Raw genomic sequence first — 19,538 nt, forward strand, 5'->3', positions numbered from 1 at the left:
CCTGCTCCTCTTCCCAGTCATCCAAAATAATTAATTGGTAACCTGTAACTCTCTTCAGAGCTTGGTAAATTTGTGAATATCAGGTCTGGTAGAGATGTGCACTGGGAAAACTGTTTAGTTCATTTGGTCATTTTTCCCCTTTATTCCCTCACGTTTTCAGTTTTTTTTTTTTTTCAAACATTTGTTTTACTAAAACATTTTAATGCATATTAAAACTATTTAACTTACATTATTTGACTTAATTCACAGGTTAATGTCTGTGAATTGATTTAGCATGCGCTAAATTTTAAGGTGCACTAACAACCAATTGCATACTGATATATGTACATCTCTAGTGCCTGGAAACCTGGTGACACCACTATGATTAGTCTAAGGCAGGGGTGGGCAACCTCTGTCCTCAAGGGTCGCAATCCAGTCAGAGGCAGTGCATGCAATAGATCTCATGCATATTCGTTGGGAAAATCCTGAAAATCTGACTGGATGCGGCCCTTAAGGTTGCCCACCCCTGGTCTAAGGGAACTGGGGAAAAAACTACCACATCCTTGCTTATTTCACTGAAATCGTTTAACCGCCTTGCCTGTTCCAATCAACAAGAAACAGGTAAAATGGTGGGTTCCCTCAAGCCTTGCCCAAGTTTTTATAGAACACACAGAAGACAGCATGCGGCATAGGACATCTTCAATGGCCATGGAAGGTACCATACCTGTGATGATGATGGGGATGGTGGTGGTTGTGGTGGTGGTTGTTGTGGGAGGAGGGAGAGTTGTGGGGGGATCTGGATGAAAGAAAACAAAAATAAAAGGGAAATAAAATTCAATTAAAAAAAAAATACTAAAACATAGCTTTAACAGAATAATGATCTAATGTGACCAGACAAAAAAAACAAAACAAAAACAAGAACACCAAATGTGGCTGACTGATGCCATTGCAAAGCGGTGAATGAAATTCCCATGGTTTTTCAGCACGAAATACTGTAGCTGTATATCCAAAGGTTTTGCTGTTTGTTAAAAATCTTTAATCACCACAGTATTATGATACAATATTAAAGTAATTTAAGAAAGTAGGCCGATCAAAAATAATCTTTTACAGGGCTATAAATGTTTAAAGATGCAATCTTTCATGAATACTAAAAACTCTTTCCTGAATCATTAAGCGTGTCAATTTTCAAAGGCATTTTTCAAAGGCAAAACAATTATTTTACCATGTAACAAGCTATGTGAAACTGACAACCCTGTGCACAGAGAATACTGTACAGATTTTACCTGCACTGGGTGGAGGCATTCCTGAGAATAAGGACTACAACACCACGCATGCTTTTGTATTTCAAAAGCATGCATGCTATTTTGGTTGAAAAAAATACCTGCATTTGCAGCTATTTTTCCCCAAGGCAATTTTCAAAGTGAATGTACTTGCATTTTTAAAGTTTGAAAAGCAGTGCAGAGTAGACAAATAAAAGTACCCATGAACTATGAATATTTTCAAAAAATGCCTTCTGACCCTATAAATGTACTAATTTCCTATTCACCTGATTAGTTTTCTGCTATTTTGACTGGGTAGGATAGTTCTCCTAGTCTGCTGGTTAAATTCTACTTGTTCTTAGATGAGTGTTTTTAATGGTAGAATTTACATTTTTCAAGCAAGATGTTCTGACAAGAGTACAGATTGCCATTGTTAATATAGTATATCAAACAAAAGCCAATATAAGGGCATATGGAATAAAACCAATGCCAAAAAAAGCTTCACTGTGCAATTGGCAACATTTGTAAAAAGGGAATTTATGTGCTGTGCAAAAAAATTTAACAAGGCTATTGTAAAACTTGCCATTGCTAGTGTTGCAGATATTATTATGGATATTAGCATGAATATATTTAATATTCATTTTAGCAGTAGTACTAAATACTGCAAAATGGCTTAAAGTAGGTTATCAAGGGGAACATTATTCACTTCAACCTGGAGCAAAGCTGCAGAGGCCACTTACAGCCCAATGGATCCCCTTCTTTCCTCAGATCAAAGACCAAGGGATTGATTGCCTCCCCTTATTCTTCCAGCATAGAGTCCAAGCAATCACATATCCTTAATTACTTCCCCCTCTAATCCTCTTCCCCCCCCCCCCCAGCATAAAGTCAATAAGAGCCACGGGCTCTGATAGGCAGATGATCAAAAGCCCTGCGCTGTTCCAAACAGCGCTCCAAAAATAGCAAATTTAAGCATGCAATTCTCTCTGATCATGGGGTAGAAGTGAGGGAGAATTGTGCCTATGCACAATCCTCTTGCACTTGTTTGACAGGTCTGGGCTGTCAAAAGCCTAGACCTGTCAAACACAGGGGCTGGAGGTCCATGAGACACCAGACCCCAATTACCCGAGCCAAGCGAAATGGGGCTGGAGGTCCGGCGAACCTCCGGTCCCCCAACCCAGGTTTGGGGAGGGGGCAGAGATCTGGTGGATCTCCAGCCCCCCTACCCCTCTCAGCATCCCTCCGATGTCCCTGGTGGCCCATGGGTAAGTACCCTGACTCAACCCCCCTCCCCCCCCACCTGGTGGTCTAGCAGCCCTTCCCCACCCCCTTACCACCGCTTAGTAAAACATAACATTAGTGCTGTGAGCTGCGGCACTGCCTTCTGCTACTTCTTACCTTCAGGATGGAACTCTAAGGCTGCCTACCTTCATGCACACTCTGTCTTAACCTCGCTTTAGTACAAGGTTGCTTCACTGGCCTTTGGCAAGGGAGTGAACTCAGTGGGACTTGACATGCAGCCTTTGCCTGCTTTCTTGTGCATTTTTCTTTAATAATTAGTAGGCTAGTGAAAAGGAATACATCTTAGTTTTGTGTGATCTCTCTGTTTTTATATTAATTGTGATGATTGTGTTTTTATGTCTTTGCACTCTCATTAATGATCACTGTAATTTTCTATGATGCCTTTTACTGCAAATCGCTTTGACAGATAAAAATGAAAGGTGGCTCATCAAATCAATAAACCAAACCAAACATTGCATCCCTGTAAATGCAGAGATCCTCTCTCTCGGTTGTCACTACTGACAGAGGAGAGCTGGGAAAAAAGACCATTTCATTATGAAGAGAGTTCTCTGCAAATTGCAAATAAAAAAAAAAGCAAAAAGAGAAAAAAAGAAAAACAAATGGAAGGAAAAATTAACTATGAAGAAATTAGAAGTCCATTGACAACAACTAGGGCTGTCTCTCCTTCCTCCATGTAAGCATCAGAAAATTCTTAATTCTTCCATAGGTTGCGAGTAGAACAAGGGCGAGGAAGGTCCTGTAAAGTTTAATCTTGGTAAGAAGCACCAGCAGATGAGACCCTCCCCCCATGCTTTCTCTCTTTCTTGCTCTCTCCAGAGCCACTAACTTCATCTTGCTTTTCTATGAATACACCCAGCAGGAATCAGAACTAACTCTCCGCCAACAAATAGAAAGGGTACCAATGAACATCAAAGTCAAGATATACTCCATGTTATTCTATGAATTATTATTTTTTTCTGATGATAAAGTGAAATATAAATATTGAGACTCATTAATGCCATTAATGTCTCTGGAACACAACTCCTTACTAATGAAAGCAAGTTGTAAAGAGTTTTGTTTTCTAACTACAAACTTATTACTATTAATTTTACAATACAGCAGGAATATTGGTCAATATTTAATGGTCCAGCCCCCTCCATTAAGATAAATAGAGGACTTCTCTTTATGTTTGATATATTTGGTGGCCCTATCTATTTAGGTAGGATTTGAATATGTGACCCAGGGATCCTTTTACAAAGGCGTGCTAGCGTTTTTAGCACGCGCTAAAATTTAGCGTGTGCTAAACACTAGAGACGTCCATATATTTCTATGGGCGTCTCTTGCATTTAGCGTACACTAATCATTAGCATGTGCAAAAATCGCTACCGCACCTTTGTAAAATGCCCCCCCAGAAAACCACAAATTCTCGCCACTATCCAGATAACTCTTAGCCCCACCCCTATAACACCCTTAGCTCCTCCAAATCATATACTGATATTTTGGCTGGATTATTTGTTGTCCATTCAAAATGTATGTGTATTAGGCAGTGTGAACTTTTGAAATCAAAGGACTTTTGTGACTCGCACCCTATGCTAACTGCATAATAGGGACAGGCAGCCAGAAAAATGTGTTCTATGTTGTTTTCTGTGCTGTCTATGGAAATTTCTGCTTTGTTTTGGGGACCCCATTCTTTTTGTCACAGGATTATGATGCACAACAAATATTTTTTTGGCTCCCTTCCCATCTCCTCCCCCTAGGCCTACCTCAATCTCTGGTGGTCAAATGGGAGACCATCAGCACGGAAGCAATGCCCACTCGCTCCTGCCCATGGTCGCAACTGCAACCTAATCTTGTGATACACGAGGCTAGGGTGAAAAGTCATGAGTGTCATATTTGATGCAGCTATGGCCATGGGCAGGAGAGCGTGGGCATCATTCCTACACCAATGGGCCCTCGCTGGATCACCAGGGATTGAGGTAGGCATGATTTGCTTTTGTTTTCCCAACAGAAACAAGAAAGAAAATGCCATTGACTTTCTTCTGTCGTTTGTAAAAAACTGCCCATCCCTACTGCACAAGTTTTTTGAATACTGACCCTGTTGGTGTTTATCCCAGTATATCTCATGGAGAGTTTGTCTACCTGTGTGCCTTGACTTCCACTGTGACTGATTCAATATGGGAAAATGACAAATGTCAGACTTGTGTTTAATGCAAATAACATCTTTGCATATTTTAAAGGACTGGAAGAGAGGACCTGCCAGTAGATTCCAGACTCTGGCGTTCTTAGCATTATCCAAAGTGGAGAGGAGTGAAGGAACATCTTTACCATTGTTATTACCTAATTATGGGTATGGAAAACTGAACCATGGGAAAGTGACTCTCTGACGATCATAAATAGGTCAATTCTATAACTGGGCACCTGCAGTTACATGCCCCTTGAGCACAGAAATTTACAGAACACTAGTACTTTCACAGGTAAGTGTACACTCTCGTGTGCAAGTACTAGTAAAATAACGAAGCGCTATTCTATTAAGGAAACATGTAAGAGGCATAGGGCCAGATTCTATATATGGCACCAAACGAAACTGGCGCCAACCCCCCCCCTCCCCCGTTAAGTTGCACATATAATCGGCTACGCATGCAGATTTGCACAAGCAACTTTAGCTGCCATTTATAGAATCTAGGGGATAGCATGTAAATATAAGGGGTGTTCACATGGGCAAGACAAAGGCGTGCCTCCCACTTACATGCACAACTTACAGAATATTGTGTTATTCAGCAGGTTTACAGCTGCTGTAACTGTAAATATAATGTATCACATGCTAGTTTACGCTAGCATTTTATAAAAGTACCTGGGGCAGTCAGATGCCATTATAGAAGAGCCTCTTATTGTGTGACATCCGGGTACTTAAAAGGAGACACCTGGTTATAGATTTGCCCCCAAAGTCTGTTCCTGGAAGAATCAAAGATAAGCCGCCAACTTCTTCACAAGGAGTTCTCACTAGCTGTGTCTATAAAGTGTGACCTTCTAGTTTTCATAAAATAATTTTACAAGGGGGCTGCCTCGTTGCTTATGTATGCCTTCTACCCCTTCTATGTGTTCTTTTGAAATCAAATGCTATATTTTTCAGTTGTATTTGGGCTTTAATAATCTCTTCTTTAGCTTAAGGTTTTCCATTAGTTTCAGGCTTCATATAAGATTTGCTCATAGAAATGACTTAGAGGGTGCAGAGGGGTTAAAGGGAGAAATATTAGGCCCTCAACACTATAGTGATCAAGCTGAGTTTTGAAAAGGAATTGACAAGACTTTGAACTAAAGACTCATTTTGCAGTGATGGAACATAAAATGATTCCCAGGCTTTTGATTTTTAAATTTTATCTAAAGCATGCCAACTTCACATCACTGCCACATCTGGTATTCCTTTCATCTCACAGAGAGCTTGTGGGCTCCTAATTAATGCAGCAAACCTTTAATTATGCTGCACACCTTTATTGTGCTCAGTGCAACTTCCAGAGAGATATGCGCTCCACTTGGGAATTCAGCAGAAGAAAAGGATCTATGTAGAAGCAGGAGACCCGGGAACCTTAATCGCACACCCCTTTCTTTTGCACAAGACTCCCAACTCTATCATGAGTTCACTTGTTTAGTGGGGGACCTTTGGCAGGGCTTCAAACATCACTCTAAGCCTGGCTTAGGGAAATTTTGGCAGGTCAGACTGTACAGTTTGTGCTGGAGTTTGGCTGTGGCACTAGGATTAATCTGATTTTATCAAAATTCAAAAACAAAAAAAACCCCAAATCAAAACACTATTGAATCTTTAGCATACACAGAGAAGAGAGGAGTGCAAGTGTCCTCAAGAAATGCTACTCTGAATCTTACAAAGCTTTAGGAATATAAATCAGATGGAGTATAATTGCCAAATAACTATTGTCAGGAATCATGTGAAATATAATGTTTTCCATGTCTTTTCCAGGACAAGCTTTGAGTTTAACGTGATTTACAAGAATACATCTATAATTTTAGACAACCTCTCGCCTAAAGTTCATTGTCAAGATATGTCATCCTTTTTGCAAGCAGGTGAGTGATATTCTGAGGTTCTTATTGGGGATGAATCCAAATTACTCAAATATCTGCATGGCTCTTTTTGTAGGCGTTGAGTTTAACATGATTTACATCTATAATTTTGGACAACCTCTTGCCTAAAGTTCATTGTCAAGATATGTCATGCTTTTTGCAAGCAGCTGAGTGATATTCTAAGGTTCTTATAGGGGATGTATCTAATTTACTCAAATATCTGCATGGTTGTTTTTGTTTCAGAATTAGTTGAGTACTGTATAGAGGTAGACTCCCCCTCCCATGTTTGTTTTTGACCAGGGTCTTGTTTGGTGAGGAACAAGAGAGTGGGGTCCAAATCCCACTTCAGCCATAGACTACAGGGAAAATTGCTTTTAGTTATGTGTGCTGCTTGCAAAAGCCTAAAGCCAGCCTTCTTCTAAAGATGAAGACTATGCCAATGTACTAAACAGAGTACTTTCAGGAAAGGGGAGGATTATCAATCTCTGAGTTATCATGAATAATGTGTTAGCCCATCCCCTCCATGGTGGATCAAGTGGTCAGAGACTATTTAGGTTACTCAACAAGCATAAGTGAAAAAGATGTTACCCAGAAGCTAGGGAAGTGGTAAGGGGCTGCAGCCCTCCATGCTCCACGGAGCTGGTCAGCGGTAGGAAGGGATGGGCTGTTTGTGCACACTATGGGCAAAGAGTGAACACTCTTTCCTAATAGCATATGCATGCATGAACCATTATACATGTGTGAATCAGTGCACATACACACACTATCATGAAGGAGTGTGTACTGTTTAAGAAGTGTGTGCCTTCTTTGCACATTGTGCACACACTTTTGCAAAGAGTGCACATTCGACAACTTTGTTCTGGAAAGGAAAAGAAAACTGGAAAAAGTGACACACAAATTTTCTGGCTACCAATCTCTAGAAGTAGAAGTGCCTTCCGGTTCCCACTGGGGTGGAATGATCTGAAAAGAGTGAAGGGAGGTAAGCAGGTGCTGTAGCTCTCTTAGGTTCCAGGGAAAGGAAGGGGGAAGCAGTGGTAGAACTAGAGGGTTCCAAGTGGGTAAAGGATGGTCTTTCCCTTTTCCACTGTCTAAGAAGGGTAAAGAGGTTCAGGAGGGGCTCTTTACTCTGGAAGCCAGAGATCTGAAGACCCTGGAATACCCTGGTCTGTCTCAAGGTGAAGGACATCTCACATGTATTTTGAAAGGTTCTAAAAGGATTCTAGAGACACAGAAGCCTAAAGAAAAGTCCCAGAGAGTCCCAAAATCCCTACAGCTTTCTCAAGTGGCATAAAAAATGATATTATATGGGTTTTGCAGTTGTGGACTGTTTCTTTTATGCTGTGCACCCCCCCCCCCCCCCACCACCACCACCACCACCACACACACATTTTTTTTTTTTTTTAAACTGATTTGCTGATTTCTTCTTTAGTAAAGTCAATTTTTCTGGTGTGCAACAACACTCAGGGTGTGGAGTTGTTCTAAACTGTGTGAATGTCCCTTATCCCAGAAATCATGTCCTACATCGAGGCTAGATTTTTATTTAGATTTTGGGGGAGGGCCATGCAAAACAAGGTTTATACACATTTTAAACAAAACTACAAAATTAAAGAATAATGCTGGGCTCTAAGTACAACACAACAGGAGGATAGATAATTTAATTTAGTATCGTGCTTATGTTCTGCTCTTTCAGTCATACAGACTGGAGAACAAGATAAGATTATGTTCAGGTACAATAGGTATTTTCCGATCCCTGAAAGACTTACAGTGTAAGTTTATATTGGAAGCAATGGAGGGTTAATGAACTTGCCCATGATCACAAGGAACCATAGTAGGAATGGATTTGAACCTGGCTTCCCCGAGTCTCAGCCCATTGTTCTAACCAATAGACCACTCCTCCACTCTGGAATCTGGATGATTTTTTTTTTAATATTTGTTGGTGATTGCACTTTGGGGCCCTTTTACAAAGCGTCGGTAAACCCAATGCGGGCTTACCGCTCGCTAAAAAGGAGCCCAGCGGTACTTCCCACCCCCAGTGCACCATCATATCTAGTGTAACAAAAATATATATATTTTTTGTAGCGCCAGTGTGTACCCAGCAGCAATCGGGCAGTGCTGTATGATGCCTAGTTACCGCCATCTCAATGGGTGGTGGTAAGGGCTCCCCCCCAAATGGCCACGCAGCAAGTGCTTCACTTGCCGCATGGCCATTTCTTTAAAAAGGGGACTTCCCTTTTACCCATTGTGGTAAAAGGGGGCCTCAGTGCACATCAAAAATACACGCTGACGCCAACGCAGGCCCCCTTTTGCCGCACTTGGTAAAAGGGGCCCTTTATGTATTTTATGAATGCTTTTATGTCACTTATGCTGAGTTGTTTCAGGATGGCCTAAACAATGAAATGAAATCATAAAGTAGAGACTTCGGATGTAGCTTTCTCTTCAGAACAGTGTAAGTAAGGAATGGGGCAGTACTGTGATATACTGGCGAGTCAATTGCTCTTGGAGGTGTTGAATTAACATATTTTCCCCTGAAGCAGCCGGACAGTGGCGAAACAGGGTTTCCCTGTCGGGAATTATTAAAAGATAAGATAAAGAGAAACAAAAGAAAATACTTCGTGAAGTTGCATAGATGGAAATAATCACTGTCCAAGATAAGTAATCTTTAAACTTTGGACTTTTTTGATATGAAGCATTGCGTGTCCGCCCTGTATGAATGTTATAAGGGTGAGATGGCATTATGAATATGAAGTTAATGAAGTGGAGTTTTTTTAAAAGACTAAGAGGTTCCCTCTCTATTTAAAAGGGTGTGTCCTTTACAAGAGGTGTATCCGGTTTTCACTGAGGTCTTTTTTTTCTCCACCTTTTTTCAATTGATTTCCATCTACCCTTGAACACTCATAGTCAATTGTAGAATTGTTTTGGGATTATTGTGGATTTAGTTTTCTACCTATTCCGATATTTTAGAGCAGTACTGTGATACTCATTCTTTTGTTAATCATTTGGAAAGCAACCTCTATCTGGGGTTTATTAAAAAAAAAAAAAGTAAATCAACTAAGCTGATGGGTGCCATCACCGTATTAAGAGATACGGAGTTTGGATTGTTTTACTCACTAAATTGTATCTGGTCAGGAGAGTTCATATTCTGGCAGTCTACAGAATAGGGCCTACCAAACCTGCCTTAGGAACTTTGCAGCCAGCTAGGTTTGCAGGATACTCCCAACAAATACAAATACAACCAACCTGTATATGATGGAGACTTAGAGCATGCATTTCTGCACAAATGTGTCTTATGACAATGGGTAGATCACTACTATTGCCTCAAATACTGGCTTCAATTCTGCGCTTTTGGGGCAGGGATTTATTTAACTTGATTTAAAAGGCTGTAAGCTACCTTGAACACTGGAGAAGTGAGATCTTTTGGTGTCGCATACCTAGGTACAGTAAAACAATCAACATTTCCCATTGTGTTTTCCTATCAAGGTCTCAGAAAATTCATTCATGCTTTAAAAGGAGAATTTTCCATTTCCAGTAGCTGTTTGGTAATTCACTTATCATGAACGATGCTAATTTCTTGTTTCCCCGGACCTGTCTAGATGAAATTATAAAGATGAATCAAAAAAGCCTACTGAAGACAATTGTGTAACTGTGCTTGAAGAGCCTTTCAAAGCTCTAACATACATACACAACTGAGGAAGAAAGGGTCTTTGTTCTACACATTTATGGAAACCCAAAGTTGTACCAGTGGGGAAAAGATCACAATGCTCGGGGAGGTTATAGGTCCATGGGTACTTTGTATGGGCCTGGAAGCATTTTACAAAGGTAAATCCCCTATGGTGTTACCCTTTAACAATGCTGGCTAGTGCTGTGGGTACTTCAGTCCCCACAAACCCTGCACTTATTTTGCAGCTTAAGTTACCTTGCTAAAATCTTTTGCAAATTTCTAATATTTCACTGTTTTCCAAAGAAGTGTATTGTTAACTGAATTAAGTGATTGTTTATATATCCAGACTACTGAAAACCAGAGTCTGGTAATCTATGGTCAGCAATTCAGCAACATATCAGGTGTTTTTATATTTGTGAATTTATCGCCTAATTTGGAAATACTATGTCTACTACTACTACTAAACATTTCTGTAGTGCTACTAGATGTAGCACTATTATACACTGGTACTTTCTCTGTCCCTAGAGGGCTCACAATCTAAGTTGTTTTTGTACCTGGGGCAATGGAGAGTTAATTGACTTACCCAAGGTTACAAGGAGTTGCAGTGGGAATCAAACCCAGGTCGCCAAGATCAAAGCCGTTGCAGTGGGAATCAAACCCAGGTCGCCAGGATCAAAGCCCGCTGCACTAACCATTAGTCCACTCCTCCAACTCCACTGTGGTTCTCAAACCTGGTCCTGGAGGCACCCCAGTCAGTTAGGTTTTCAGGATACCCACAATGAATATTCATGAGAGAGATATGCATGGACTCCTCCACCGCATGCAAATCTCTCTCATGAATATTCATTGTGGGTATCCTGAAAACCTGACTGGATGGGGTGCCTCCAAGACCAGGTTTGGGAACCACTGGTCTAGGCAATTCACAAACACAATAAAAATAAATATAGATAGAAAAGGAACTAACAGTAAAGGATAGAAACACACTCACACTGCAATTGGACTAAGGGGCTCATTTTCAAAGCACTTAGGCTTACAAAGTTCCATAGGTTACTATGAAACTTTGTAAGTCTAAGTGCTTTGAAAATATGTCTCCACGTATCTTTGTAAGTCTAAGTGGTTTGAAAATACACTTCTATGTATCCTTCTACCTTAGGAAAACGTAGCTTGCTAACTGAGCCTGCAAAATCCACCCAGGGACATCTGGTCAGAAGAAAGTGTGCCTCCTACCAAGCCATCAGCATCTCTTTCAGCACTTTTTTGGAGTCATCTTATCCAAATACTGAGCAAACATGACCCTACTTAATTTCCAAGACTCATGGGATCAGAATCTGAGGACTTAATAGATGTAGAATACTGGGAAAACTGAGAAGGGAATATCTTATCTCAAGCCCAGTAAATATTCTCTGTAATGCCAACAGGCATTTTAGCCCACAAACTCTCACTTTCTTTTATTGTAAAGTAGAACAAAGCTCCTGAAAAAAAATATAAGAAATCTGATTCATAGCAAAAGAATAGATATTAAAAAAATTTTCTGTTACTCTGCAATCATGAGAAAGAAATAAAATTAGTGAGTTGGAGGCCAGTTTCACAGAATGCGAGTGGCTTGCCGTACATCCCTGCCCCACCCCCACCTTCACGCAGCCAGATGCTGCTGCTCAGATCCAGGGTAATAACTTAGGGAGAGTAGGAGAGAGAAGATCTGGCAATAAAACCTGCACTGATTAAGGAGAGATATGAGATAAACAAGACAAAGAAAGGTGCTCTCCAAACTGCATGAGGTGATGATGGGATGCTATCCTAGTTCAAGCGTTACTGCATGGAAATACCAATCCCCTCTCCTCCCACAAACAAAAGTAAATTAAAACAGGGCCGCCGAGAGGAGTGGGCGGAGGGGGGGGGGGGCAAAATCCCCCAGGGCCTGGCCTACAAGGGAGGTCCAGTGCCCACCTGGCGTTAGCATGGCTCTTCTGGTCTTGTACGCCACACAGCAGAGTTATCGTGCTATCGCGTTAACTCTGCTCTGCCAGCCACAGGTCCTTCTTCCTGCTACATCCCGCCTCCAATATGAAGTACTTCCTGTTTGAACACAACAGGAAAAAGAACCTGTACAGAGCAACAGAGTGGAGCAGGAGAAGAGACAAGTAAGCAGGCCTGGGGGGGGGGGGGGGGGGGGGGGGGAGGGGGTTGCTCTGGGCCCGGCTTTGTCTCTCAGCAGCCCTGAACTAAAAAGCTTATTTTGAGAATGCTGCTGTCAAGCAACTGTGCTTTGGGGCATTACTTGCATATGATTTGGCTTCTCACATACCGTATACATACAGCTTGTAGTCAGCATGCGAGTCGCCCACTGCATTAGAGGCACCACACCGGTATGTGCCATTATCCGTTTTGTTTAGATTGTTGATGAGCAGCTTGATGCCCGACACAATAGCGTGCGCTGGTAGGTCATCATCTACTCTTATCCAGTTTATGTGGTCGGGTCTGAGGAGAGAAGAAAAAACACCATAAAAGTCTCATTTTGCCACCTGTTGGCTACCAGACAGCAATAGTTTTCTGTAAAGATCATATTTGGACTAATTCAAACTTCTGCACCCTAATTCTATAAACTTCTGCACACATTTTCACACTCAATTGCAGGCTTGGATTATAGACTACTGGCAGTTACACTCGTAAATGAATTGGTAAACTAGGCATTAATTGGCACTAACAACAAATAATTGGCAAACATTGATGTGGATTGGTGCTAATTTGTATTAATTTGCAGTTACGTGCATAACTGCACTTAGGGGCCCTTTTACTAAGCTGCGGTAGGGCCTACGCACATGCAATGTGTGCCAAAACAAGACTACTGCCAGGCTAGCACGCCACCTGGTGGCAATTTCGGATTTGGCGCACACTCATTCCGACAGTAGAAATTATTTTTTAAAATTTTCTATCGTGTGCGGTGTTTCCAGCAGTAATTGGCAGTTGGCGCACTGAACAGTTATCACATGTGTAGCACATGAGCCCTTACAGCTAGATCAATAGATCAATTGGAGGCAGTAAGGGCTCAGACTGTAAACAGGTGTGCACGAGTTTTAATTTTAACACATACCCCATTTTCCAGCCCATTAAAAAAATTGCTCTTTTTCCCAGACAGGTATAAAATGGCTCGGCGAGCACCAAAAACACGAGCCCACACTTCTGCAGGCCACTTTTACTGCAGCTTAATAAAAAGACCTCTTAGTCACTATACTAGAATCTTAGCATGAGTGTGTACTGCAAGGGGAGCGTAGAAGTGGGAGAAGCATTCCCAGCACTTAAGTGCTAAGATTGCTATATGCAGAACAGCAACATTTAGTCTCAGTCATTTACACAAGCCATGCCTACATGTTGGCACATAAATACTAACTTATGCTATTCTATAACTGAAATTAAACCCAGAAAATATGACTAATTTGTTGGATCTCTGGCTCCTTGCTTCAACTGACTATTTCTCCAATTCTCTTTGACCTCCCTAATAAGCCTGTACCTTTTCTTCGCTAATTGGGAGACTGGTTTCACTCACAATTATCCTTTTCTAAACAAATTTCAGAGGTTTTCATTTTATTTATTGCTTTCAGTTTGTTCAATCCTTGATCACAACTCCTTACATATTGCCCTGCATGCTCTGTTTATTTCTCGACTAGACTATTGTAACATGATTTACGCAGGTCTTCCTCAATTACAAATCAAGTGACTTCAGACATTGAAGAACTGTGCAGCTCAGTTTCTGTGTAAAGCCAGAAGATAAATATGGGCAGCCAGAAAATTTTGGTTTCCTATTGTTTCCCATGTCATTCAATTTTGTTTGGCCGTTTCTTTGTCATGGGAGCAAAGTCATTGAGTGCGTACACTTTTGAAAGAAGGCACACTGGGGGGGGGGGGGGGGGGATTCTATATAAGGCGCCTAAAAAATCCGTGTGGAAAACATTTTTGCCTTAGTGAATTCTATAAGCGGTGCCTAGATTTAGACATGGTATATAGAATATGGTTAGTTGATATCCCAGCGCCTAATTCTATAACTATGTGCGTAAATTTTAGAACACCCACAAAACACTCATTTCCCCACCCATAATCATGTCCATTTTAAATTTAGGCACACTTCATTACAAAATATGCTTAGAAAGTTTTAGATAAGGAATGGAGGTCCGTTTAGGTAGAGTGTCAAACACTGAGCCTGATCCTGGAATCTAAACCCCTTGATGTCACCCACAGAACCTTTTCCCCTCAGCCCATGCTGCTAATAGACAGATTTCAGACCATACAAAAGATTGGTGGAGACCATGCTGGGCTGCCCCGTCATTGGTAGCCATTTGGGGGTCAGTACGTCATCCTTCCATAAGTCCTGATGTTAAGATATGCTGGAAATACGATCAGAAGATCAGGTACAGTAATATATTTAGAATTATGGGGTGAGTTACATATTCATGAGTTGGTCATTAATGAACCATTACAGATCTTTTACACCATTAGTATGTCATCAATTGAGAAGGAAAAAGATGAAACAGCCTGCTTTCAAATATCCACTCTGTACATAATAGGACTTTGAGGTTATATAATCTTGCAAGCAAAGATACTTCGCAGTCTTTACAAATACTTTCCTCCCATCTGGGGGAGGGGTGGCTACAGTGGCTGGTGTGGACAGGCAGACTGGATGGGTCATGTGGAGGGGCATAATCAAACGGGGTGCCCAAGTTTTCATGAGGGCGTCCTCGCAGGACGGCCCCTGCGAAGGGGTGGGGAAACCCGTATTATCGAAACAAGATGGGCGGCTATCTTTCGTTTAGATAATACGGTCGGAGATGCCCAAATCTCAACGTTTAGGTCGACCTTAGAGATGGTCATCCCCGGTTTTCGGCCATAATAAAAAACCGAGGACGCCCATCTCAAAAACAACCAAATCCAAGGCCTTTGGTCGCGGGAGGAGCCAGAATTCATAGTGCACTGGTCCCCCTCACATGCCAGGACACCAACCGGGCACCCTAGGGGGCACTGCAGTGGACTTCACAAATTGCTCCCAGGTGCATAGCTCCCTTACCTTGGGTGCTGAGCCCCCCAAAACCCCCTCCCCACAACTGTACACCACTAGCATAGCCCTAAGGGGTGAAGGGGGGCACCTAAATGTGGGTACAGTGGGTTTCAGCTGGGTTTTGGAGGGCATACATTTACCATCACAAGTGTAACAGGTGGGGGGGGGGGGGAATGGGCCTGGGTCCGCCTGCCTGAAGTGCACTGCACCCACTAAAACTGCTCCAGGGACCTGCATACTGCTGTCATGGAGATGGGTATGACATTTGAGGCTGGCATAGAGGTTGGCAAAAAAATTTTTGAAAGTTATTTTTTAGGGTGGGAGGGGGTTGGTGGTCACTGGGGGAGTAAGGGGAGGTCATCCTTTTTGAAGCTTGGTCGCAAGAAAAAATGGACCAAGTAAAGTCGTCCAAGTGCTCGTCAGGGACGCCCTTCTTTTTTCCATTATCGGCTGAGGACGCCCATCTCTTAATCACGCCCTAGTCCCGCCTTCGCTAAGGTGCCAACACACTCCTGTGAACTTTGGTTGTCCCCGTGATGGAAAGCAGTTGAGGATGCCCAAAATCAGCTTTCGATTATGCCGATTTGGGCGACCCTGAGAGAAGGACGCCCATCTCCTGATTTATGTCGAAAGATGGGCGCCCTTCTCTTTCGAAAATAAGCCTGATGGTCTTTATCAGTCATCACTTTATATGTTCCTGTGTAACTGCCCAGCAGGCTATCAAATTATTTTAAATCTAGGTTGAGAAGAGAGGAGGTAGGGTTGCAGTACTTTTTAAGAAGTGGGCAACATTACAGATTACTCTGGAACATCCTGAATATTTTTAAGTACAATTTAAGGCTACTCATATATCAGGACTGTTAATTTATGGCCTTAATCAAAGAAAACTGGAAATGCATTGTAAGCATATATACTTGTCACTGAAGATTTCAGTTTATATGTGCATGATCAGATATGCTCCATCACACAGGGGTTTCCATTTTCCTTGGTAGAAGGTGTTTGACTAAGTCTGCTAAGTAATGATGGTGAGTTTAAGGATGTTGGGTTCTGAGGATGTTCAATGGTCAAATCATGGTTTGGAGGACCTGAAGACTATTAGAGTGTAAATTCATGTAGAAGTCTTTGAGGTTATGAGGAACTGATTAGAGGAATGAGTAAAAGGCTCTGAAGATGTATTAGCGACACATTGGTATGAGGATATGACAAAGATGTTGGAATGAGGTAGCACTATACAGCCTCAAAACAATAAACCTTTCCAAAGAGCTACTTGGTTTACAAATGAATTATGCTCTCAAAAGTGATTGGTTAGATAGAGAGAATCTGTTTTATATGCTGTGATGGGCTTACTAAGATGCAATGTCAAGCTGCAGCTAATCGATATTAGGTTGAGATGCTTGCAGCTAATCGATATTAGGTTGAGATGCTTACAGCAAAACAGAAATTCTATAAGGGGCTAATTAAGGCAGCTGGGAATAGTTCAAAAGAATTGATTGTAACAGTTAAGTTATTGGGCAAAGGGTTGGCAAAAGGAGAGATTTTATTTGTGCATGATAGATTTTGCTTTGTATTTTAGGTTGAAGATTGTTAAGGGCATGAATCTTTGGAAAAGTGAGTGTAAGAATATATGGGTAGGTGCTTTTTAAAGGCATTTTGTTCACTGTTTAAAAACATTTTGGCTGCATCATACGCTACCTACTGCTTGTTAGACCCATGCCCATCTAACGTTACAAAAGGTTTTACCAATGTTTTAGAAACACATATTAGGTATCCTGAATCGCTCTCTTGAAGACTTTTTGGAGATGGAGGCATAATCAATTATAATCCCTATTTGAAAAATTTAACTTTGGATGCTTCAGTACATTTCAACTATCAGCCTGTATCTGTCATCCATTTCTGGCATATTGAGAGAATTGTGAGTGTTATTAGAAGACAGCAGGGGTTTCCCCCCTTATCAAGTAGGCTCCCACATAAGACACAGCACAGAGATTCTTTTGGACTCTATGACTGTCTGATGATGGCTTACAACACAGAAGGAATCCACAAAAGAGGCAAAGGTACATAAGCAAACTGAAGAATGCAACCTGTTCCAAGGTGAATTTTATTGACAAAAATTAGACGATGCAACCATGTTTCAGTGAATGCCTGCATCAGAGTGCAATATCAGATGTAAATGAAATCAACATATCCCAGAATGCAATCTGCTATTAAACATCAACACGCCAAGAAGACAAAACAGCAATAGCAGTCCCTGCATGGCCCTGTGTTTTAGACAGCTATCACAGTCCTTCCCTTTTTAATGTGTTACTGTAGACTTCGGGGAAGTTACTCTACATGCGAGGACTGAAGGGTCCCCTTTCAATGGAATAATCTTCCTTGTTCTATTACAACTGAATTATTATTATTATTTTAGAAATTTTAAAACTGTATTAAAGACATTTATTTTTCAATAGACTTTTGGGGAGTCAGTGGGTTGAAATAAAACTGTTAACTATTCCTTATATCTGTTGTTGTTGATTGAAGTGATGATTTTATTAAGAGATGTTTTTGTTTGATAGTGGCGCCTTTATGGTTTTAAGATATATCTCTTGATTTTGGAAGTGATATATGTATTTAAAATTTCTCTATATGTTGTTATTAACATCAGTTATTATCCCCCCCTGCTTACTAAAGCTGCTCTAGCGGCTGCCGTGTGCTAATGCCAACACAGCACATTCACAGCAGCCACTAGCGTGGCTTAGTAAGCAGGGCAGTATGCTTTTATTAGGTAATTCTAATTTTAATTGTTAAAGTTTTTAATTAACACATATGATTTGACTAACACATGACCTTTTATGTATTTATTGATAGTTTCTAATGTGCCCCTGATGCAGCCCTCTGAAGGGCGAAACATGGCTGTGTCGGGCATTTAGTATCTCATTTTATGTTGTGGTAAATACATTTTAATGACGGATATTTCTTGTCGGTCTGCTGTTTGTTTCTTTCCATCTTGGATCTTGCAGATCACTTGCCTTCCTGATTTTTGGGGCATGCTTTATTTTAGATTGTATCCTGCTTTGGCCTGTTTTCTTAGTAGAGGCAGTACAGTCATGGGATAGGAGGTAGTGTTCTATTATGGATTAAAAACTGGTTAAAAGATAGAAAACAGAGTAGGGTTAAATGGTCAGTATTCTCAATGGAGAAAGGTAGTTAGTGGGGTTCCCTAGGGGTCTGTGCTGGGACTGCTGCTTTTGAACGTATTTATAAATCACCTAGAGATGGGAGTAACTAGTGAGGTATTTAAATTTGCTGATGACACAAAGTTATTCAAAGTCGTTAAATCGCGGGAGGATTGTGAAAAATTACAAGATGACCTTAGGAGACTGGGAGACTGGGCGTCTAAATAGGAGATGACGTTTAATGTGAGCAAGTGCAAAGTGATGTATGTGGGAAAGCGCAACCTGAATTATAGCTACGTCATGCAAGGTTTCATGTTAGGAATCACGGACCAAGAAAGGGATCTAGGTGTTGTCGTGTGCTGCTGTGGATAAGAAAGCAAATAGAATGTTAGGTATTATTAGGAAAGGAATGGAAAACAAAAAATGAGGATATTCGACAGCACTTCGAATATTGTGTTCAATTGTGGTCACCGCATCTCAAAAAAAGACATAGTGGAATTAGAAAAGGTACAGAGAAGGGTGATGAAAATGATAAAGGGGATGAGACGACTTGCCTATGAGGAAAGGCTAAAGCGGCTAGGGCTCTTCAGCTTGGAGAAAAGGCGGCTGAGGGGAGATATGATAGAGGTCTATAAAATAATGAGTGGAGTTGAACGGGTAGATGTGAAGCATCTGTTTACGCTTTCCAAAAATACTAGGACTAGGGGGCATAAGATGAAGCTACAATGTAGTAAATTTAAAACGAATCGGATAAATTATTTCTTCACGCAACGTGTAATTAAACTCTGGAATTTGTTGCCAGAGAATGTGGTAAAGGCGGTTAGCTTAGCATAGTTTAAAAAAAGGTTTGGATGGCTTCCTAAAGAAAAAGTCCATAGACCATTATTAAATGGCCTTGGTGAAAATCCACTATTTCTGGGATAAGCAGTATAGAATGTTTTGTACTTTTTTGGGATCTTGCCAGGTATTTGTGACCTGGATTGGCCACTGTTGGAAACAGGTTGATGGACCTTTGGTCTTTCCCAGTATGGCAATACTTATGTACTTATGTAACTTAGTATCACTGCTCACTTGGGTAAAGATGAATG

At 41.2% G+C, this 19,538-nt stretch overlaps 1 protein-coding gene across 5 annotated transcripts in view; it reads right to left on the reverse strand.

Moving 5' to 3' along the window:
• The window catches only part of CADM1 (cell adhesion molecule 1), a 748,407-nt gene that overhangs the window by 89,329 nt on the left and 639,540 nt on the right, over positions 1 to 19,538 (reverse strand). For 3 of the 5 annotated variants that reach the window (XR_003944063.1, XM_030221996.1, XM_030221995.1), the window contains exons 8-9: positions 12,554 to 12,726; positions 704 to 775 (exon numbers count right to left, since the gene is read on the reverse strand). Coding sequence is in view for 4 of the 5 variants with exons in the window: in XM_030221996.1 (XP_030077856.1) it covers positions 704 to 775; positions 12,554 to 12,726 (245 nt within the window). In the remaining variant the exon portion in view is untranslated. The remainder of the gene's footprint in view (positions 1 to 703; positions 776 to 12,553; positions 12,727 to 19,538) is intronic. The other 2 variants (XM_030221998.1, XM_030221997.1) reach the window with 1 other exon arrangement.

This window comes from Microcaecilia unicolor, chromosome 12, assembly GCF_901765095.1.
Source record: "Microcaecilia unicolor chromosome 12, aMicUni1.1, whole genome shotgun sequence".
NCBI lineage: Eukaryota > Metazoa > Chordata > Amphibia > Gymnophiona > Siphonopidae > Microcaecilia > Microcaecilia unicolor.